The sequence below is a fragment of the Neopsephotus bourkii genome, unplaced genomic scaffold (assembly GCF_033783945.1).
Source record: "Neopsephotus bourkii isolate Nb327-2 ecotype Australia unplaced genomic scaffold, CSIRO-AGI_Nbou_v1 NB_1508, whole genome shotgun sequence".
Lineage (NCBI taxonomy): Eukaryota > Metazoa > Chordata > Aves > Psittaciformes > Psittacidae > Neopsephotus > Neopsephotus bourkii.
The window spans coordinates 4,617,024-4,636,721 of NW_026901984.1; the positions used below are offsets into that span (position 1 = coordinate 4,617,024).

Genomic DNA, 19,698 nt, shown 5'->3' on the forward strand with positions numbered 1-19,698 from the left:
TTCTGCACCTAAATAACCTCTTTTAGACATTTACTATACAACAATATTTATACCTCCACAGGGCTTTTTAAACTGTTATTTCAGATATAAACAAGTATGTTGCAAAAATTAGAAATGACTCGCACCTGAAGAAATGATGGAGAAGCAGATGACTGCAGCAGATTTGAAGGAAAGTCACAGACTTAAAACAGGCACATTTCAAAGTACAAGTCTTGGGCATGCTCAGCATAGCTGAAGATCTAGTAAACAACATTCACTAGCTGTGCCTGTCAAGCAATTTGTCACTCTGAAGAAGAATTTCAAACATTAGTCTCTGGCAAAATGCGTTCTGCATTTTTGTTTCCAGATGCGTGGTTTTATTAACCAGGTTCTCAGTTATTTATCCTATACATGCATTTTTATGCACACTCACCCTGATTCCCTTACCCATTTAAGAACCCGTGTAAGTAGTCATCAGACTGGGCGGTAGATGGAGTAAGCAATATTAAGAGAAAACTGTTGCTCTAGAACTAATGTGTTTTGAATGAAACAGGTGTTTTCTTCTGGAAGAATTCTCTACGAGTTACACAGGTAGTTTGTTTGTACATACCACTATTCCATTTCAAATATGGGCTTTAGCTTTTACTGGCGCATGGTCTGTTGCCAGCAACAGACACAGAAACCCACCAGTAACAGAGAGCTTAAAATGGTAAAAAGAAGACACACTTGAAAAGAAATATCTTTATATATACTTAAAAATAAAATAGGTGGAACTTTAAAAGAGGAACATCCCATTCCAAATGAAATTTTAAAATACACTTCCATGCTAAAAGCACAAGTCTGGATGTCAGCCTCACAGAAGCTGCCAAGTAACAGAGAAAGAAACTTAATCTTTCACATTACTCCTATCTGTGTCTTTGCTTTCCTGGATTACATGACTATTGGCATTTTTACCAGACTGATCTAAATCCTCGATTTTATTTTCTACTTCCATAGCACTGTTTTCCACAGGACTGTGGGAAGATTCTTCACCTATTTCTGCTTCCATTTTTGTGACTAAATCATGTTCTTTGTTTTCCACATCCATTCCTTCCTCTATTTGTGCCAGCCTATGTTGAACTTCTTCTTCCGTTTTGCTTTCCGACTCCTCATCTTTCCTCTTTGCTTTAAACACTTCAACTCCCATCATCCTCAGGTAATGAAGTCTCTCATTCCTGGGCACAAAGGCACGGAGTGATGTCTTCCCTTGCCAACCACACAGCAGTATAGGGCACTGAAGATCATCAGGCTTTCTACAAACAAGCAGTTACATTCAGTTGACTATGAGAAACTTAATCTTCAAAACTTAACTTTATAGCCACATCCTGTGTGCACGTATGTAAGTGCACAATCTTTAACACTGAATGTATTTTATAACTAATTACAGAAGACAAGTGAATTTGTCTTAACTTACAATATCTAAACTTAACTTAATATCTAAACAGATGCCTGGCTGTTTACAAGCAAGCAAGCAAAACAATCTCAATGTTATTAAATTTCTGCAACAGGCAAAACAATTTTCTGGCTCTGGTTTCAAACTAATACAAGTAACAGCAAGAGGAAAGCTTACATTTTATAAGTTCTCAAGAGCTTCTAATACTACTTTACAAGAAAAAAGAACAAAAAACTTTAGCTTTTTCTATTCCAAATACTGAACTTCACAGGGTAACAAACAACCAAACACACACACATATCACATGCAGTGATACTGTGAACCTCTGGCAGAACTATTAGCTCTCCTTTATAAAGCCAAACCCTACAGCTGTTTTAAGAATACACAAGCAAGATAGCTTCTTTCCCTGTTATATTCTTTGTATTCTGTCTGGTGCTACTGTTGGCCTCACAGCCCCTCTATGCCTCCACCTCTGTTTTGGCTGAGTGAAAAATTCTTGCCTAAGTTATAAAACTGCATAAACGGAAAGCAACACATCTACTTACGCAGGGTCTGGGTCGTACTTCAGAACTATACTTCCCATTGCTACAAGGAAAGGGAAGGGGATGGGGGAACGAAACCAAAACAGATGAGTTACTTGGTACAATGTTAAAATTACTGCAATTTGAAAATGTTCAAGAAAACAAGTTTTTAGACAGTCACAAGGCACGAGTTGTTAAGTTATCTATGTCAGTACAGTGAGCTATAGACAGTATCAATCTTTTTATTTTGTCTTTTTCTCCAGACCAAAGTGTTTCTATAATTACAAAAGCAACTGCTAACCCTGCTCCCACACAAAGAAAGAAATTCAACTAAAAAACCACGTAGTGGATTACTTTACTCAGTGAACCTAGGAAGCAACTTTCACTTAAGTAAAATGAACATTAAGAGTATGCCAGCCCAAACTTTAGAACAATTGCTCCTCCCATTTCATCTCATCAAACACTGAAGTACAAGGACCAGCGATGACTTGGAAATAAAACAACATAAACAAAAGGCAGAAAACCAGCCTTCATTTCTTCAAGCATCCAGCACAAAGGAAATAAAAACTTATTATGACTAGACATTGATCCCCATATTTAAGAAAATAAAAACTCCAATAACTAAATTTCATACAGAAAATCATGATAAACAATTGCAGATGACAGTTTCAGCTGGAGCACTAACACATAAATATGAGTAGCATATATAAAATCTATGATCATCAGGTATTTTAAATGCTGCCTCACACCACTGTGCCACAAAAGGCACAAGTTTGGCAACTCTTCTGTTCTCTGGAGTTTATAAACCTTAAAGGCTGAGATCAGAAAGGACTACAGTTTGTAGTAGCACACTGGGTTTCCATAATGCTTACTTACTTAATTGCCAAGTATATTTAAGATAAATATAGTCAAAATTTTTAGCAGTTTATGTGGCAGGATTCTCATAAGTCTTTTCTATATATATAATATATTATATTATATATAAAAATATATAATATGTGTGTGTATATATATGTTACATACATATAAATATATACAATACGTATATACAATCCTTTTGTCATAGCAGAAATTAGAAGGCTTACCCATGTCTTTGACTTTCTTCTGTGTTTCACTGCTAAATTTACTTAAGAATGGATTTTCCTGGGTTAGCAGAATTTTAACATCTTCTATGCAGACATTTATAATCCTTGCATGAATGAATGGGTACAGAGTATAAATTCCCTGTTTAATAAATAAATGTAATTATTTCAAATTGCAATCTCTACTTTCTGAAGAAAATTGTTAAACCAGTATTTTCTTTAGCTAATGTCAGAAAACAATTTTCATATTTTAAACCATACTGAAAATGCTAATTGTCATTAATCTGACAAAGTTAATGCCAGCTGTGCTATAGGCTTTAGGAGAAATGAAAGCATCTCCATTGAAAATATATTCTGAAATTACCTCTTGTGCTAATCTGAACGCACATCCAAACTGTTCCCCATCACTGTTGCGAGACCAGACTTTTATCCCTGTGTTAATAACCTGCAAATGGCAAAGCCAAAGATTACCATTAAGGAGTATAAATTCCAAATTACCATTCTGAACTTTGCTTTTTCTCAACTGTTTCACTATAAGGAGGAATAAAGAATAATTCTGCTGTAATGTTCATTTGCACTGGACACTAAATTAAATTCATGTGAAAATTAATTCAAGGGAAAAAGGAATTCCTGCTATCAAAACACAATTCTCTCTCAACATAAACGTTTTTTACTCCTCTTCATGTTTAAACCTGAACACTGTGAAGAAGTGGCAGTCTTAAAATGAGGGCACAGAACTATTAAGATCTAATTTTAATTTTAGTTTGAGAAAGAATTTTCTGGGCGATTCTGGGAAGGTCAGTCAAGGACAGGATTTTTAAAGTGCACAAGTGCTTAATATTAGGACACAACATCCTCTGCAGTACCCAGAGTCTCACTACCTAACCTAACTGACAAAACTTTAAGGAACTGGTGCATTATGTAGCCACTTCCTATATGTTAGACGAGTGTAATTATTTATCCATCTCAAAGATCCACTGCAAAGATGTAATGAGTACCTTTGGACATCTTCAAGGTTTGATTGGACGAGGCCCTGAACTCTCTTATCTAGCTTTGAAGTTAGCTCTGCTTGGGGCAGGAAGGCAGCTGGACTAGATAACCCCATTCTAACTTAAACTATTCAATAAGTTATAAGGCAAATCTTTAGCATTTGCAAGGCATTTTCATATTAAAAAAAATAATAATTTTCCCCTCTAATTCACAAAAAAATACTTCTTATCCCATTACCATTCAGCTTAATAACTTTCCAAAATGTTCAGTAGTTGAAATTAAACAATGTCCCCATGTAACACAGCCAGCTAATAATTCATCTGATGTTAACCATTATTTTTGGTAGGTTTTCAAAGCTCTTAATACTTTTATAATTAAGGGGCTCATAAATACAACAGCTTTAATGTAAACTTGTGAAAGTAACTGAAGACCATGCAAAAACGCTGGTACACACACAGCAGTTATAGATTCCTCTAAAGTTCCCTTGCATCTGCCAAAAAACATACCAATTTTAACCTTGGAGACTGTTACGTACTTCTCAGAGACAACTCTTCATCTCTTGAAGAAAACATTCATACAAAAAAAAAACCACACCAAACAAGGCCTATCAGGGGGCTAAATCTTCTATATAAACAAGCTCAGCAATAAAGTTCAAGGCGACATTCACTGATGTTTATAATCTCTGTTGTGAAAACCTGAAGAGATGAACCATACCTTCATCTTCTCACTGTTGTTCAGAAGCACATTTCTTAGCTCCTTAGAAACCATGTACAGCTGTCTCTTCTTTCCTTCTTGAGTTCGGGTTAGTAAATTCATCTTGGGAAATGACGGGTCCAATGCATAAAACTTCCTGTGGCCATAATATTTGTTTTGATTAACTAAGCAATGATGCATGGGTCAGCCCATTTACTCAAGCTATCTCTGCAAACACTTAACACTGGCTCCAGAACTAGACTTTCTAAGATGCATGACATCAGAAAAGACAAGCTGCCATAGACATGAAGATACACTTGAAAATTTCCAGTGCAAACTAGAGTTGGCTATTTTCATGTAAGAGTTTTAAGTGTTGAAGAGAGGGGCACTTGGTGCAAAGTCAGGGAAAAGATTTATGTATGACTAGCTGTACCTATCTTTTGTGATGATATGAACTACTGATATTCTTAAACTACTAGAAATCTTACAGCCAAAACAGAAACATTTTTTTCTTACTGGATAGGAAGGAACAATGGATCATCTTCAGGGAGAAACACAAAAGGGTCTTCTTTAAAACCAAACAACTTCATTTTTTTAGATGGTGGTGGTCTGAAAAGAAAATGCCATTGCAGTTTCAATTTTAATAAAAGTACTCGGTTTAAACTCAGTATATTCAGTTCATTTAGTCAACATTTGTCTTATGGTAACGATAATATACCAAACAGAATACTGATGTTTTCCTGTGTTTTATTAAGAAAACACTACTCACAATTTAACTTACTCATTTTAAGAAGTGAAAGCAATGCTTGAGAACAGAAACCATAGAAACAGTAAACAGAAATTTCTGAGGGAGTAATTGTGAAGACAGTAAAGATATTCCAAAGGTTAACTTCTGAAAGTTTTTTTTTCCTTAACAGAGAAGAAAGGACTATCAGACTTTACGAATGCTAGCAAGAAAAGTAGTTATTTTCCTAACTTGCTGAAATACAAAACAGAAAACGTGGAAATAGAGGACAACTGACCAAAATTAATTTATTCTTCTTGATCGACTTCTAAATGAGTCCAATAACAAAAGAACTATAGAATGCTCAGCAATTACGAATCTGTCACAGGACAAATACTGAGGCATGGCCTCTTACCCACATACTCCTTCCTTTTTGCTTTGTTCAGTGTCTGAATTCTGCAATTCTTGCTTTTTCTTAGACTCTTCATTTTCATCAAGTGGTTCTTCAGTAATACGTTCGGAACCATTATCTGAATTGGCTGCTGTCACTTCAGCATCTCCTGTTCTTTGTGGTAATTTCTGATGAACCTATTTCAAATTACAGTATTTTCAACAAAGCAAAAATAGTGTCTAAGTTGTAATAAGAGGTACCTATATTCTCTCTTTGCACGTACTTAATGCTTATCAATTTGTATGTAAGGGCTTAAACAGATCCATTTAGGGAGTTAATCTGATTACTAAATGAAGATACCATTACAAGTTGCATTTACCTCTAGTACTGATCTGGACAATTTCTTACTAACTGTTCAGGAAAGCTATTTTTGTACCATTTACAAAATCGTGTTCAAGCACTCAAAGACAAGACTATTTTAAGTCAGGATCTCCTGCTTTCCTCCTAGCACTGAAAATGACTCACACATCTTGCTGCTGCACACTTTTTGTAAGAGTGCTACAACATTAAACTTAGAACAGTATAAACTGTTTGGATGATGCTTGCGTCTGAATAAATGCTTTTTCCTTACTGCCACATACACTTGACTCATACGGTGTACTAATGATGCAAATCAAATAAACAGAAACAGCTAAAAAGGGTACACACACGAAGTTTCTCTCAAAGGTATTAGCAATGTAAGAGATCAAACAAATCATGTCAACTTAAAATCCTGTTGACAGGATTTTAAAGACAATTGACAACAAATGGATTAAAGTCAGGTGGCTGAAGCTGCTGCTGCTCCTAACACGTTTATATCCATTCCCTGGCTGCTGAGCTGCTAGACTAATCTGTTGGTGAATCACTTCTGAACAACCAGCCCAGAGTAAGATAAACTGAAATCAGAATTTGCTTACAACACAGCAGCAAAAAGCCTTCAGCAGAAGGACCACACACAGCTGAAGGAAGTGACAGCTCTAGCGGCCCAATCTGATCTGCTTCTGTAATTCTTTCAAAACCTTAACTTTAGGTCCAAGTTTTACCTTGCTATTTTACTGTGATTTCAAAATCTCATCCCCACCCCCTTTTTTTTTTAGATTCTTTTTTTAGTTCTTACAGGATTTAGGAATTTAATTTTAATTGACAATCTGAACTATGACTGAAAGGCAGATACAAAACAGTTATAGTATATTTTCTATCATAAGCTTTCCAAAAATAATCCAGAAATGTTATTAAAAGTTAACATTTTAGCTCCTTTAAAAGAAGTTACCTTAGGCTGGCGTTTATTCCAAGGCATTGGTGATTTTTTTATTAACACAGCCACAAAGAAACCTCCTGTGTTCTGATGATGTGGCAATATCCTAAGACTAGAGGGGAAAAAAATGTTGCAATGCATTCATCATCAGCATTCAGGCTTTCACAGTTCTAGAAGTATCACATTTATATTTACTTTCAGGGTAAACGAAGTATTCCCAATAGGATTGTGCAGATTTAATTTATCAAGCTAGAAACATGATCAAAAATAGAGCATCCTGGCAAAACAACTTACACCAGTGCAATGCATTCACTTCATTATTCACATCTGAATTTTAATGTCTCGTTTCTATAATTTACTTTTAGAATAGTTATGGAAAGTAATTAATAACAAGTAAGTCACACTTTTAAAATGTTAAAGTTTTTACACTTTTCCAGCAATTTAGGCTATGTATCTCTACTGGATGCAAAGAATTTGGCCTGCTTGTGTGAGTACTTCTTCCTTGTAAGCAACTTCCAATAATTTCTCTCAGTTCACTGGAATTTAAATATTGTGTACTGTCGTTACACATAAAACAATTAAAATATCCTGAGACCTATACAAGTATATTCCTAATCTGACCTAATTATAATTTGCCCACCACCACACAAAATAAACATCAAAACCTAATAAAATCTACTCTTGGAAAACTTACCAACGCTCTAGATTCATTGCCTTCAGCTTCTCTTCATCTTTTACAGGAAACATAGTGGGACGTATTTGTGTTTGTCTATTTGAAGGCACATCTTTCCACTCTTCAAGCCACTGTCCATCTTTCAGCATTACCTTCAAAGAAGTAAATACAAATACTGTGAAGAATACACATCACCATTTTACAAGTTTTAGTTAAAATACTTTCAAACCAAGATTCAGATGCTAAAAAGGGAAGTTATTTTCTGGTATAGTAAATTAAGTTCTTTAAAGTATATTGTTTCTTTGTGCACTGTATCTGTGCATGAAATTCTTGCCAGCTGTACCTCTTAGCTTCTTGTATGCTTCAAGAAGTGTGTAGTCAAGTACAGACTTGTGCAGAATAAAATCCAGTAATCTCTGGTAACTTGCTACAACATACAGACTGCCAAAATCCAAAGGAAGAGCAGTGGTAAAATATGTAAGAAGATTAGTAAGACATCAAATTTAACATACACTCTTGTGCCATAAGAATGGCTGTGAAACATTCTGCTATAGGCAGCTTCTGTGCAGTATACAAAGAGGATACTGCAACCTAATAAGGGTTTACAAACAAGGAATCCCAATTTCCTTATATAAGAAAGATCCAAGAATGCAACAAAACAGCTTGGTAAGCATGGAGCCCCTGCCACAGCACATATAGGTCATGATAAAGATGTTTTCAAGGGAAGTTACTGAAGAAGCATGAATTTTGTAGTGCCTGTATTTTCAACCAGGATTCAGAACATATCTATAACTGCACTCTAAGATTAATTATATAATATAATATTATAGGGAATAAGATACACTCTTAGGGATCTTTATATATATATATTGTAGCTCTATGCAGTAAAAATATAGTAAAATTAAAATCATAAGACAGTTATGCATTTTACATTTATCCTTCAGTTACAGGCATGAAATTTATTTTTTCAGAACTTTCAGAAGAAAGAAACCAGCTAGTTTCTAGGCTGAATTTCCAATGGCAGAACATAAAAAAATCTTTATTCCATGCATCTTGTGGACAGGCATAAACCTGCAAACTACCATTGCAAGAGACCAGTGAAACGGTGAGAGAAGACAGAGCCACCAATGGGGTCAAAGGCACACGCTCATAATCAGAAGTTCATCAGAGCTTCTTTTCCTACTACCAGGAAGAACTTCTACTCTTCTGGATAATACTCATCACGAAGCTGAAGCAGCTCTGGGGAGTTTTGCTCCTCCCTGCTAGTCTGTTTCCAGAACTGAAACCACGGAAGTTGTGGAACAGAATATGTAATTCGACTAATATTCTAGGATTACTCACAGCACTGCAGATTTTATTGCTGACTTCCAGAAAGGGTTTAACAGCTTTTACTTCCAAATAACTCAAATGGACCACCTCAAGAACTGTAAAATCTAACACTCACAGGTTGCATAGGCGGGAGGGGTAACTTAAAAGTGGCTGAAATTACGTTGCCACCTACAGGCCACATGCGCACATTAGAAAAGGGAATTCTATAAAATACAGGAGACAGCAAAGAAAGCTAAAGGAAAAAGATGGCAGCAGATGAGGAAATACGAACTTACCATTAGAAAGGTTTTTAGCCCTCTCCCCTACAATGCTATATTGTCTAAAACTCTAAACAGCAAATCACTACCATTACCTCAGCTCAATCTTTGTGTTTTGAAATGTTAAATAAACTTCAATATCTCCCTAATTTAACACTCTACCACAGACCAACACCTTCACAGAAGTATGAGGTTCAGTACCTTCCATTTTGTAACTCCTGGCATCCTCTTCAAACCTGGTAACTCAGAAGAGACATCAGCAAGTTCTAAGGCACCTGAAATCAAGAATATACATGTTCTTTAAAAAAAGAGTTGAGAGTTGTGTTCCTAATTTTATAGTTTTCTGTCAAGTTTAAAGACCATTTTAAGACCATTGCTTTTTAAAACTTTCAAGGAACAAAATATTACAAAGCACTGCCATATAAATTAACAAGATAGATGGAAAGAACTGTTCGTAATAACTCCGTATGTTTGCAACCTATAAATTAACCAAAATGTAATGGTAAGATATTTTTTGCAGCAGCTGTATAGAGTATTACTGTACAACCCATATCATAAACGTCAGTGTTCCAGGCAATGCAGTCATAGAAGTTTTTATCCTCACTTACTCAGTATTTCTCAGAAAGGTACTCTTTTGGGATGACTAAGCCTTTTAAAATACTTGACAGATTCTCATTTTATGGACTTAAAATCTTAATTTATTCCAGTGTGAGAGGAAAAATAATTTATTATTTTTTAAATGGAAAGGAAAATTTCAAACTGTAACAGTAAAGTACATGGACCCACTTAAACAGTTCCAGAGGAGCGCCATGAAGATGATCAGAGGGCTGGTGCACCTCTTCCATAAGGGCTGAGAAAGCTGGGGTTGCACAGCCTGGAGAAGGCTCAAGGGAGACCTTATAGCAGCCTTCCAGTACCTAAAAAGGGGCTACAAGCAAGCCAGACAGGGACTTTCTACAAGGGTGTGTAGGGATAGGACAAAGAGCAATGGCTTTAAGTTGGAAGGAGGTAGATTTATGTTAGATATAAGGAAGAAATTCTTTACTGTGAGGGTGGTGAGGCACTGGCACAGGTTGCCCAGAGAAGTTGTGCCTGCCTCATCTCTGTCAGTGTTCAAGGCCAGGTTGGATGGGGCTTTGAGCAACCAGGTCTAGTGGAAGGTGTCCCTGCCCGTGGCAGGGGGGCTGGAACTGGATGATCTTTAAGGTCCCTTCCAAACCAAACCATCCTATGATTCTATGACAAAAGGCGATATGCCTAGAATGCATAATGTTACAAATAACATATAAATACATCATGCTACAAATACATATAAAATAAATACATCTACAAATGACATCAGAGTATAACTTCCTCTACTGAATAAGAAGTTAAAGCTCCCCCAACTCCAGAAAGAATGGTATAAAAACTTACTGTTTAAATAGGTGATCTCTCTAAAGAAGAATAACCTGAAAATTTCTTTTTTGTGATTCTGAATTCTAACAGCTAGGTAGGCTTTTCCTCATGTTGTACACAATTTAACAACCTGTTCTAAATGACTAACCATTTACTCTTACAGTGACACTTTAAGCAGGTCTTAAATAAATGACTGATAGATGAATTTATGGATGAGCTCCAAAAAGACATTTCAGATCTGATTAAACCTGATGTTTGCATTTGTCCTTTAAATATTCCTGCCTACCTACAGCATGACTTCAACTGATACCACAAGACTACATCACACTGAGCAGGCACTAAATAGTTTGTCAGAAATACTACAATTCTCAGTAGAGAAACATGGTACAAAAGTGCCTTTTTCTTACTCCAGCCCTACGGGGAAAACAATCTCTGATCTGCTGTACAAGTAGTCATGTAACACACTGCTAGGATTAAATTAACACCCAAGAACTAATAAACCTTCTAGACTGACTTGAGCAAATACTTGAGGTTCAATGCCCCCCGCAGACTACTGTGTTACTTCATCCTTCTTTCACTACATCTACATTCAAGCCCCAAGGGGAGACACCCCTGGGAGACATCATAATGTAAGCTTCAGAATACCTCCACTGGGCAGAGACAAGATCCAAATGCCATAATAGCCAGTCAAGGTACTTATTTTCAAGTACTGAATTTGCCCAAGATGCTGCAACTGTTGGCCTCATTAACATCTATACTACTCTATGCTCCTACCCAAATTAGTCCTTACTGCTTTCCAATAACCTTTTAACTTAACTCTGGTGTACTACAGCCTCCAATAAGCCAAGCATACTATCATTTACTTGAAACATGTCTACGTTGTATAACATGTTGTTCTCCCACTCATTTACCAAAGAAATTACCTCTAAATAAAAATGTCCTTTGACTGGAAATTGAATAGTAAATTCCTAATTATCTCCAGGCATTTTAACTAAACTGCTGTTTCTGAGACAATGAAATTTCACATGTAATTGTGGCCAGAATAGTGACTGGCACAAAGAAAACATTACACAAAACATACTAGTCTACTTCCAGAACCAGCCCAGCTCCAGAGGCACTACAACTGCTTCTGCTCTGTACAAGGCTCAACTTAGTCTGTAGAACTTTTAATGTGAAATCCAATTAGATATCTCCAAACTTCAGGTTACTGACTCAGAAAAAAGTGTCCATCAGCTCAAGACCAGGAATCTGGGATACTAAACCCTACCATCACAAACTGGTGCATTGCTGCTTCCCAGCTCATCTTAATTTTTCTACCTCTTGTTACTTCAAATGATAAAGACCTAACAGCAACTTAAGCAAGCCTTCATATGCAAGTCAAAAGTGTAAAAAAAAAAAAACACCTGTAAGCTTAAAGACTTTAAAAGTCCAAGTATGCCAAACTGTGGGTCAAAGCATGCTAAAGGTATCAATGACTTCCACCTGCTGATGCACAGTAACATTCCTCTACCTGCTTGAGTATATTCTGGGCTTTTTACTCCTAGAACATACAGCACTAGTGTCCCACACCATGTTTTCCAAAGGAAATATGAATATCAGACATGGAACCCAAACAGTGGAATCAGTTAGCAGAAGCCAGATAACACAGACCAAATTCCACTGATCTGTAGAATTCTTTTGTGTATTATTAACACAACTTGTTCAGGTTTTATATTTGCACCCGATTTAGGCCAATTTAAGATGACTGCTCTTATCAACACTGGTAAAATCCTACAGGTACCAAAAAATGGCTGCAGTTTTGCATACTAGGAGCATGTTACCTACACTAAGCTTATTACTAGTAGTTTCATACACATACTGTGTTTTGGGCTCAGGAAAAGATTTCCCCACCTTGGGAATTCTCACCTTGGCTCTTTTCCAGCAGAGATGCGATCACAGCTTCATTTTCAATGGGGTTCAATGAACATGTGGAATACACCATTCTCCCGCCTTCTGCCAGCTGTTCAACACCGCGGGTTGCAATTCTTAACTGCAATCTAACAGAACATTCTTCATCTAGCCAGGTATCATTCAGGAACCAGAAATATTTGTCATCAAGTTTCTTACATGTGAAGCTATACTGCAGGCACATAATGCCCCATGGGCTAAATCAGCACTTAATAATCTCCACAGCTGTCACCAGTACACAAAGTAAAGTCAGCTTTAAACTAAGTCAGCTTAGTGAAGCCCATATTGCAGACACACTCACAATTACATCTATTAAAATGCAATTAGGTCAAACATTAACATTACTGCATGATAACTTTTAACATAACGTTCTGTATGTTATTCTTTTTAGTGCCCCATTAAGTTTATTATAAAGTACTCCATACTAGAAAAGTAACACCCCAAAACCTGGCTCTCCTTCTCAGACATCTACAGTCAAAATGAGAGGCAATCTATTACAAATAATATGGACAACACAGCTTAGCTAGTATTGGCTTTCTGAGAAAAGTATCACTGAGCCAGATAATGAGCTTATAACCTACTTGCATACTGACAACTAAAACAGAATCTCAGTTATGAGTTATCTAGCAGTAACACCACAGGTCAGCTGAGTCACAGTAACCAACAGCATTCCCAGCAACAAAGGCAGAGTAAAATGTTCTAAGCTTCTCCATCTGTGTCTAAATTACTGCTTTTTACCACGTGCCTGCACTAGGCTAAGTACTCATTCACCATCATTTAACATAAACCAGTCTCAGGTAACTGAAACCATGTATGTATCATCTCTAGTATTATTAAGACTTTAAAATGTTTCTATTAAATCTTACAAGTTGCTGTATTTTCCAACAGTATTTTACCCACCTAAACACTAAGAATCCCAACCAAATCATTTGTTCTCTCTTTCATTAGCTACTTTGTCTAAATTAATTCAATGAATATTAGTATGTCAGATATGCTTAAGAATACAAGCAATTTAGATTCACAGACTACACTCCTCATACCTGAAACATTACACTTTCTCTGAACGGTACATCAGCTCTTGATCTGAGAGAAAAGTGACTCCTCTCAGTCTCTGCTTTGTTATATATTAACATACGAATGCATGCAGATGTCAACAGGAAAAGGAGCAGAGAGAAATGAAAGTGCAGATGTGTAATAAGCATTTTTACCCATGGAGCTGTAAACTGTTTTGTGTCGTCCACTTCTTCCACACATCAATGTTTTTCCTCATAGTTCCATCTCCACTGTAACAGAGGTCAAACAGATTTGTATTATTTGTGCGTGAAACTTATTTCATATCAAAGCCATTTATAGCAGCAAAGTATTAACAATCCCCCTCCCACATTAGTGAGTCCTCCTATGTCATATTGTTTGCTTTAATGCTATCTTTGTATTTCAGAATCCTGAGCCCAAGTTCAAAATTGGTCCAAACTTAAGTACCACATTCACCTTGATTTGCTATCTTCCTACCTAAGACAGTTTAAGGCATTCACCTGCTTTGGAAGTTACTATAAATCATAACTCACTAAAGAACTCAAAAAGCGTAACTTAGTAGGACAAAAATTGTAACACTGCATTTAGTGCACTAAAATCTGCACACTGAAGACTGCATGCAAGATACCTGCAGGGGACGTCACATAAAATCCTGTCATAGAAGAGGACCTCTTTTCTTCCATCAACATCTATCTGTAGATAAGGAATGCTGGAGGCATCATGATTTACCACCATGATGCACGGACTGTTTAACCTCTTAGCCTGATGAACCAGTAAATAGCAGCGCTTGTTGTCAACATCATTAGCAATTACAAAACCCTCTGGAAAAAAAAAATATTGGGAAGATGCTTTACTATTCAACAGCCAAGTAATTTTACATAGTTTACTGCTTTATCTTCAAAGTTGTGTAAGCCTTTCACTAAACACTTTTACTTAAAAGACTACTTATGAATAGAGAACCCCTTACTGAATATAAAATAACATGAAGTATGCTGAGGTTTAACTGATGTGTCAAATACAGTCTCAATAGTTCTAGCTTCCATGCAGCAACAAGTAACTTCTCAAAGTAAAACCTCTGTAACAGAAAGAACTTCCACTGCCACTGAAGACGATCTCTTCACACCAGATTTCCAGAAGAATTCACAAAGAATCCACTCCCCCCAAATTCACAATTTCCATGGGCAGTATTTTCTGTGAGCATCTAACTGAAAGTAAAGATTCTGAAGCTTAAAAAGAAATAAACAAGATAAATATAATGACCATTGTTAGGCTAAAGCTCCTCAATCCAGTGTTTGCAGGATACAACTATAATACAAGGGCTTATGGGCCACCACCTACTAGGTAAACCTGTTATATATAAAAAAATTAAGTGCTAATCAGATCTACTGTAGTCTGAACTGTGAAGATATCTACCTATATCTATATGTAATCTATCTATCTCTTCTAGCCAAGGAAGCCCACAAAGTTTCAAGGCAATAATGAGGGTACTTTCCATCGTGTATCATTCCAACACACTGGGGGTTCAAAAGGTAGCTAAATGCAGTTACTTATCTGTGATAATTATAATAATATTTTACAAGAAAAAGCAAAAATTCAAAGTCACAAAAGTTTTTGGTAGTTTTTCCAGACTTACTGGGAAAAGGATCATTCATGTCTGCATGTAGCATTTCAATCAGTTGGGCAGTCTTAGATCCAGGTGCAGCACACATATCTAGAATCTACAAACAGTAGAAAATTAAATAACAAGTCCTACCTTTACATGGTTTTTAAGTCTGAGAAATTTACTATGCGTTCTTGTTGAAATTAAATATTTTTGCATATAGTTGCAGAATTATAATCGTTCTGAAGACCAATTTACAAAAACATACAGTTCTGGTTTTTGTACACTTTATCTCTGAGGGTCTAATATGTAAAAAGGACATTAGCTTCTAGGGAACAAAGACACTAGCTGAAAAAGAAAGATTTGAAAGAGAAATATAAATGCATATGGGGATATGGTCCTTTTATCAGCTCACAAACAATTTCAGCTGACCTGGAGCTTTACGTACATGCACACATTAAAAGCAAAGTTACACTAAAGAGCAAGCAGTATTTTTCTTTAACTATCAGTAAATTAATCAGCCCAGTTAATTATACAGATTTCATAAAAATTAAGCGCTATCTCTCCCCACACATTTGCATTTTAATGCCAAAAAAATCAGGGCAGTATAAACTGCTTGTTTCTAATATTTGTGAAGAAGCACTTGGAAATTATCTGAACTGTCCTCAGCAGCAGAACAGAACAGCACAGCTACCAACACCTGATTTCTAGCATTATTTCTCGCTCCCGGTTCATCACAAATTTGGCTTGTGATCGAGTCATTCATACAGTCACTTTCACAGCAAACCATTTGCCAGCTAACACTGCTTTTTTTAAGTAAGGAAGCTCAGAGTCTTTCTTCTTGCATAGTTACATAAACATATGACTATCTTCTGGACCTTTAGCTCCAGAAATGTTAGCTGAAATTGTACCACAGTATAAAAGCCAGGGATGGATCTGATCCAGTTCCCATACAAGCTCCTGCCATGAACAAGACTAACCTGGATGACAGATCCCAGAGAGATGCAAAAAGCATTTATGGAGAGCTTCAGGGAGCATGTGATAAGCACTGCTTCAGTAAGACACTGTCATACCTGCCATTTAAAGTAACAGTTTCAACTTTTGCAGATAATGTGCAAAATAATTAAGAATGACTTCTCCTGGAAGGCATGCTAAAGCACATGAAAAACAAGTGCTTGGTGACAGCCAGCACAGCTTCACTAAGGGGAAATCCTGCCTGACCAATTTGGTGGCCTTCTATGATGGGGCTATTGAACTGATGGACAGGGGTAAAGCAGTTGATGTCATCTACCTGGACTAGTGCAAAGCATTCAAAACTGTTCCTAACGACAACCTTGTCTCTAAAGTGGAGAGACATCAATTTGATAGGTGGACCACTCAGTGGATAAAGAACTGGCTGGATGGCTGCACACAAAGAGTTGTGGTCAATGGCTCAGTGTCCAGCTGGAGACCAGTGGCGTCCCTCAGGGATCAGTGTTGGGACCAGTCTTGTTCAAAATCTTTGTTGCTGACATGGACAGTGGGATTGAGTGCGCCCTCAGCAAATTTGCCGATGACGCCAAGCTGTGTGGTTCGGTTGATGCATTGGAGGGAAGGAATGCCATCCAGAGGGACCCTGACACGCTTGTGAGGTGGGCTGATGCCAACCTCATGAAGTTTAACCATGACAAGTGCAAGGTCCTACACCTGGGTCAGAGCAATCCCAGGCACAGCTACAGGTTGGGCAGAGAAGAGATTCAGAGCAGCCCTGCGGAGAAGGACTTGGGGGTGTTGGTCAATGAGAAAATGAACATGAGCCAGCTTCAGTGTGCACTTGCACATACTTGCACTTGCACGTATCCTGGGCTGCATCAAAAGGAGTGTGACCAGCAGGTCAAGGGAGGTGACCTCTTGTGAGACCTCACTTGGAGTATTGTGTGCAGTTCTGGTGTCCTTAACATAAAAAGGACATGAAGGTGTCAAAACAAGTCCAGAGGAGGGCCACGAGGATGATCAGGGGACTGGAGCACCTCCATATGAAGACAGGCTGAGAAAGTTGGGGCTTTTCAGCCTGGAGAAGAGAAGGCTGCGTGGAGACCTCATAGCAGCCTTCCAGTACCTGAAGGGGGCCTATAGGGATGCTGGGGAGAGACTCTTCATTAGGGACTGTAGTGATAGGACAAAGGGTTACGGGTTTAAATTTAAACAGGGGAAGTCTAGATTGGATATAAGGCAGAAGTTCTTTACTGTAAGGGTGGTGGGACAATGGAATGGGTTGCCCAGGGAAGTTGTGAATGCTCCATCCCTGGCACTGCTCAAGGCCATGTTACAGAGCCTTGGGTGGCATGGTTTAGTGTGAGGTGTCCCTGCCCAAGGCAGGGGGGATGGAACTAGATGATCTTAAGGTCCTTTCCAACTATTATATATATATAACTCTTATATGATTCTATGAAGGAAGCCTAAACATGCTTCAAAATTGCCCAGCAAGCTGACTGTGAAGGGAAACCAAATTGTGAAAAACAGATTAAAAATCAACACAACCACAGAGTGGTTTGATGGACATCAAGCTGATTCTTGCATAACAGAATTTTGTCCCAGCCTTGATATCACTCTTGTAATTTGTAATCAAACTATCTACTAGGAAAAAACCCAGTACACAGCATATTCTAGAGTTACCTTATGATGAGGGTTAACATTAAGCAGCAGAGGTGGGATCATACTAACAGCCTCCTGTCGACTGATATTTCCCTTGAAAGGAAAAAAAAAGAACAAAAATAAAGATCAGCACCCCCTCCTTTTTATTGCACAAGAGAGCACATTTCTTTTGCAATACTTTTTTTTAATCTCTAAAAAATAAAATACAGCAATCTAAACCACACTATTATAAATTCAGGATGGAATTTTGGTAGCAGATAACGACAACAAAAAAAACACCAACATTTTTCACCCAACTGAAATCTCTGATAATTGCATATTTATTCTAATTTTGTTAAATCTGTAGATATAATTTCTGCTCAGAAGAGATGAGATACTGGCTTCAAAGAAGAGAAACATCCATTACTGAAGGTAAGTGTTGTTACGCACACACACACGTTTTTTACGGAATTTAAACACCTATTTTCTAAGAGCAACCCATTATTTTACAGGGACTCATTTTCACATTCTCAAGCAAAAACCAAATGAAATTAGCATAGGAGAAACATTTGTAACTGCAGTTATGTCCCAGTCATAGGATGAATCACTGTCAACACTAACATTAAATCGAGATTCTTCTGAGCTACTCAGCTGCTGAGAGAAAAGGTGCAGTCTCAATGCCTCATAACACAGGTAAATAAAACACGGCTCGGGATTTGCAAGAGAAAAGAAACAAATCAAGGTGTATCCAGGACTTACACATTCTGTCTCGCTAACCAGAAACTGATGAAACTTCTCTAGCTGTGGTGACTTGCGCAAGATTTTTCTGCTCAGGTTGGTGTGCCAGGCTAGCTCTTCTGGATACCTGGGGCAAAGAGGCAGGAAAAGGGCAAAGGCAAATGAAACCAATTCATCAGGCTGGATGTCAGCACTGCACAGGCTGCCTGTTTGACTTGCACCTCACTCACCAGCTCAGCGACTGCGGCATTTCGACTTTCTGGCCATCCACTTCCAGGTCCTCCAGCTCCTTGAAGTACTTTTCCTTTAAGCAGTGGAGAATCTCTCTGGCGTGGCTGCAAAGGAGGGAGTCACACAGGATGAAGCAGAACGGGGACTCGCCTTCCCCAAGCAGCAGGGAAAACCGGCGGGTATCTCCGAGCCCGAGGTCCCCTGCCAGCCCCTACCTGCGGTAGCCGGTGATGCGCAGCGTGGCGGGCAGCGGCTCCCTCAGCGCCGCCATGAAGTCTCCCCACTCTCCGTCGGGCACGATGCCCAGCTCCCGGTAGTACCGCTCGAACAGCTCATTCTCCTTCACGATCTCGGGGTAGCCGCCGGCCCAGCCCTGAAACACGCCGGCACCGTCAGCCCGGCGGCGCTGCCGCTCCCCTCCCCTCCCCGCCCCGTCCGGCCCGGCCTGGCTCTCACCGCCTGGTCCCCGAGGCCGCCACCGCCGCCGCTGTCACCGCCTCGCTCCTGCCGCTGCTGCTGCCGCCTGCGGTCGCGCGCGCGGCGGCCCATGGCGGCCAGGCGCCGCACGAGCCCCACCACGCGCCCCGCCGTCGGTGCGGCCGCTCCCGCCCCTCACGAGCAGAGGGGCCGCGAGCTCACACAGCTGCAGAGCCGCGTGCTCGCGCCCACAGGCGCATGCGCTGGTCCTACCCCCAAGAGCGCCTTCCGGGTCGCTTCCGGGTCGCTTCCGGGTCGCTTCCGTGCCGCCGCCGCCGCCACCGGGGCGGAACTTCCCTT

General features: G+C 38.7%; 1 protein-coding gene across 1 annotated transcript; it reads right to left on the minus strand.

Moving 5' to 3' along the window:
* Nucleotides 1-705: 705 nt before the first annotated feature.
* Nucleotides 706-19,536, minus strand: NSUN2 (NOP2/Sun RNA methyltransferase 2). The gene is made up of 19 exons (XM_061369654.1): nucleotides 19,378-19,536; nucleotides 19,137-19,294; nucleotides 18,921-19,025; nucleotides 18,712-18,817; nucleotides 17,995-18,066; nucleotides 15,373-15,457; nucleotides 14,368-14,560; nucleotides 13,916-13,990; nucleotides 12,666-12,796; nucleotides 9,567-9,640; nucleotides 7,801-7,931; nucleotides 7,122-7,218; nucleotides 5,837-6,009; nucleotides 5,214-5,306; nucleotides 4,719-4,854; nucleotides 3,379-3,459; nucleotides 3,018-3,156; nucleotides 1,957-1,996; nucleotides 706-1,271 (listed from the first exon to the last, which is right to left on the minus strand). The coding sequence occupies exons 1-19, from the start codon at nucleotides 19,468-19,470 to the stop codon at nucleotides 866-868; spliced, it is 2,388 nt and encodes a 795-aa protein (XP_061225638.1). The 5' UTR covers nucleotides 19,471-19,536; the 3' UTR covers nucleotides 706-865.
* Between the last annotated feature and the right edge of the window lie 162 nt (nucleotides 19,537-19,698).

Excerpts from the sequence above, each read along its gene's own strand:
- NSUN2 (XM_061369654.1), bottom strand. The coding sequence starts at position 19,470 with ATGGGCCGCCGCGCGCGCGACCGCAGGCGGCAGCAGCAGCGGCAGGAG. Across the intron at positions 18,067-18,711 it reads TGGTTAGCGAGACAGAATGT|GGAAATATCAGTCGACAGGA; the intron begins GTAAGTCCTGGA and ends TTTCCTTTCAAG. Across the intron at positions 13,991-14,367 it reads TTATGTGACGTCCCCTGCAG|TGGAGATGGAACTATGAGGA; the intron begins GTATCTTGCATG and ends CCTCTGTTACAG.